The sequence below is a fragment of the Magnolia sinica genome, chromosome 2, assembly GCF_029962835.1.
Source record: "Magnolia sinica isolate HGM2019 chromosome 2, MsV1, whole genome shotgun sequence".
Classification (NCBI taxonomy): Eukaryota; Viridiplantae; Streptophyta; class Magnoliopsida; order Magnoliales; family Magnoliaceae; genus Magnolia; species Magnolia sinica.
This window is the reverse complement of record NC_080574.1, coordinates 123,395,048-123,398,919: the sequence shown is the minus strand read 5'-3', so window position 1 is coordinate 123,398,919 and position 3,872 is coordinate 123,395,048. Positions and strand designations below refer to the sequence as shown.

General features: G+C 45.9%; 1 protein-coding gene across 1 annotated transcript; it reads right to left on the bottom strand.

Annotated features, from left to right (window-relative positions):
- Positions 1–769: 769 nt before the first annotated feature.
- LOC131237535 (subtilisin-like protease SBT3) lies at positions 770–3,342 on the bottom strand. The gene has a single exon (XM_058235355.1). It carries the CDS (start codon positions 3,122–3,124, stop codon positions 821–823), a length of 2,304 nt encoding a protein of 767 aa, XP_058091338.1. The 5' UTR covers positions 3,125–3,342; the 3' UTR covers positions 770–820.
- Between the last annotated feature and the right edge of the window lie 530 nt (positions 3,343–3,872).

Here is a 3,872-nt window from a genome sequence, read left to right as displayed (position 1 = left end):
TCATTATTTTTATGTAACCATATATTTCTAGATGCAGATTGTATATAATATAGGGCTAGACACACTACAACCAACGATGACGTGTCATCAATGAAAAAGCACTTTGAGCATGAATCAGATGTAGGACCTATAGTGTAAAGGGCAAAATCATCGTCATTACATTTCACTATGGGTCACACATCTTAAGCACAAGGTGCTTTTTCATTTGCTTCATGTCATCACTAGATAGGATATGTTTAATCCCTGTTTCAAGCAATCCATGTCCTATTTTTCTAGTACACATGGCTCACCTGATGATGTGCTGCCTGATTTTTGGGCGATCGCATGTTAGGATTAGATGCCATTGATACTCTACTTTTGGATTCAACGTGCGCACTAACATTTTGCTTTGATACCACTTGTTGGGGGACCACGGAAGCACATGGAGATAAATCAAGCAAAGTATTCCAATCGCACAATCAAACACAATCACAAAGACTCCGAATTTAACATGAAAAAGTCCTTACGGGAAAAAATCACGACACTAAGAGACAAATATCACTATGAAAGCAGAAATCACAAGAGATAAAGAGAATGCCCGATTCAAACAAGCATCGAATCTCCCCTTCCAAGCCCTTGAAAACCTTATGAACGAATTAGAAAGCCTTGAGATGTGTACCCTAATCCCAATTACACCCATATTTATAACCTCTGAGAGAATTACAATCAGAACATGAAAGAAATCCCGTAGAAATCCTGCACTTACGCAATCTGCGTAACTCTGTTTAGTGGGCTTTTGTACAAGATTAGTGGGCCCTCTTATCACATCCATTCATTTTTTTCATGGCCCAAAGGCTGAAACAATGGGTGTTCTCACCACATGATTTCCCCCATCTTCATACCAACTAAGAAATCCATAATTACCTAAATAATCACTCTTCACTATAACTGCTGCCATGTCGATCTGGACACTCATAGTAAATCCTTGCTTGCTGTATTTACCGTTGAATTTCAGTTTCGGTGGGTCCACCACAACTCTCATCCCGGTTGGCGCTTTAACGACTGCACGATATACGGATGGAGAATCTGCGACGTTGGTCAGGACCCGTGAGAACACCACACTGGATGAGTTGGTGTTGTTTAGGATCACCATGAATGATGGGTAATTGAGATCGAGGGTGGCCTTAGAGCAAGTGTAGTTCGATCCGCAGGTGAGGATCTTCATCTGCTTACTCGTGTAGTTTAGCCCACAGAGGAAATTGATATAATCTTGACGGTCGAGATCATACACTAGACCGGGGTCCATTGCCTTGTTCGGATCCACGTGTCCCGCACCATAATCAAAAGGTGTGGCGGCTGTTCCGTTGGTCATATCTAGGATCGGGCCGTGCGTGTTATCAGTTATGTATGCAGTGGTCATTAGTGCAGACCGGATGGCAGCTGGGCTCCAATCGAGGTGGGCTGCACGTAGCAATGCAGCCACACCAACAACCAGGGGCGATGATATGGATGTCCCAGAAGCCAGCACATATTCTGAGACCAAGTAATCATTGCGGATTGGTTGAAATCCACGGTTGGGAATCCACGCGGCCAGGATATTGACTCCTGGGGCTACGGGGTTTAGTATCCATGGGCTCACAATATTGGGCCCACGTGAAGAGAAGTTGGCCACCTGAGGAGCTGGCTTGGATCCTAACACTGTAATCTGGAACTTAATATCCACTGTCGGTGGCTGGGCTGATTTCATGATATACCGCTTCATGATCTCTCCGTCCTTGATGCTGATCGCAACGAATGGCATGAAGAAGTCATCAGGATTCAGAAACTGGGCTGAATCAGTGGCAAAGATCGCCCCTTTTGCGTCGGTCCTGTTCAATTCGCATATCTGAGAAGTTAAGTTCCCAGGCGCGCAAAAGACGATCTTGCCTTTTACGTCTTTCTGATCAAGGGTGTTTAAATCACAGATTTCCTTACTAGCATTCCCATGTCCATAGTAAAGTGGGACATCAGAGATGTAAATGCTCTCAGGATAGATTGACTTCCCTTGTACGGTTGTGATGCCATCGCCAAGAGTGATTGAAGCCGTATACTCTCTATCAATGGTCCCCGCAGCCACCGTCGTGATCCAAGGGGCGCCGTTGACAATGGTGAAAGAGTCTGGCCCACTATTTCCAGCCGAACAAGACACAAAGATTCCCCTCTCCATGGCTGCAAAGGCTCCTAATGCAATACCATTTTCGTCGTAAGGCAATACTGGCAGTAATCCCAATGACAATGACATCAGATCCACACCATCCGCAATTGCCTGATCCATGCCGGCCAGAAAATCGATCGCAGATGTCTCGAGAGTGGATGTGGAGAATGCGACCTTGTAAATTGCGAGCCGGGCCATGGGCGCCATCCCAACGGCCGTGCCCTTAGCATAGCCGAAGTAGTCTGCGTTAGGCGTCCTGCTTCCAGCAGCCGTGGATGCTGTGTGCGTCCCATGCCCGTAGAAGTCCCTTGGTGAATCATAGTCATCGATGTTCGATATGTTCAGGCCACGTTCCTCCAGGCCCTTGCTGAAAGAGCGTGCCCCAATGAGTTTCAGGTTGCAGTTGGAAGAATTGAACTCGGTACCAGTCTCGCATGCTCCCTTCCATCTCTCAGGTACTGGCGGCATTCCCTCATCACTGAACATCTCGCTCTCCGGCCAGATACCACTGTCGATGATGCCGATGATCACATCGTCGCCAAAGTTGGCTGTGGGCCACAAGCCCACATGCCTATTCAGGCCTAGAAACTGAGGGGTGCGTGTGGTATGGAGCTGGGCATATGTCTCTGGGTACGTGGCAAGGTGACCTGGCATTCTCTCCAGCTGATTGAGCTGGGCCTGCGACATCACGGCACTGAAGCCGTTCATCACGTGGTTGTACGTGTACAAGTGTACAGCAGCAATGCCATCGGGCGCCGAGAGGGATGAGATTGTCGACCTGTACCAACTATCATGGTTGGCGAAGGGAGTTGGTATAGATGATTTGTCCATGTGGATGATGTAGGGCCGACGTTCATCGGCCGACGATGATGTGGTCACATAAATGAGAAGGAAGATTAAGGAGAGGAGCATGGAAGGGGTGATGATGTGGCGTGCCATGGCTAGTGACATGGACCATGTGTTGGGAAGAGAGGTTAGTATTTGGGATTTCTATATATAGACATCAGATTCGTTCAGCTAATTAGTAAAAATGCAAGCAACAGTACCGATTGAGAGGAATTTTCAACAAAGCTTTCCCCAGTACTAAAAAATCTGTTTACATGGTATACACTGGTTTTCAATTCTATGGAGTGGGGATCAATATCGTTTTTGTATTTGACTATTCCTGAGAAAGGGCAAGCCAGAGAAAATCGAAAGGCCAGCATTTTGAAACTGACGGTACGTTTAGTCACTCGTTGACTAGACTTACTGTGGGCGGCTGCAATGTCTCATCCACGGATGGAGACTCTGAAAAAGAATATCCCACATTGGAATATTTCAATCTTTTAATTGTTTGTGGGTTTTCCTTCAAATATGAAATATCTTCTTTAACCATTTTCTGTCGGCAGTCGAGAGCATTATTTTGGGTATCCCAATCCATGGTGAGGGCTTACAGCAGCATAGGCCCACCAGGTTATAGAAAGAGGGCCTGTGCTCATAAATTTGGCTCCAAGGTCAGGCCCTAGCTCAAAATCTAAGCATAGTTTGCTGGCTTAGCCAAACAAGGCCAATGATGAATGCTCTTGATGTAGAGTGGGTTGCAGACCGTTTCATAGCCAAGCAAATTTATCATAATGTGGTCTAATTAAATGTATTTTTTATGTACCGAAAAGAATGGAAAGTCTAAAATTATTTTGAGCTAATAAAGGTTAATTAGAGC

What these genes read in the sequence shown, in the direction of transcription:
- LOC131237535 (XM_058235355.1), bottom strand. Translation starts at nt 3,124, where the DNA reads ATGTCACTAGCCATGGCACGCCACATCATCACCCCTTCCATGCTCCTC.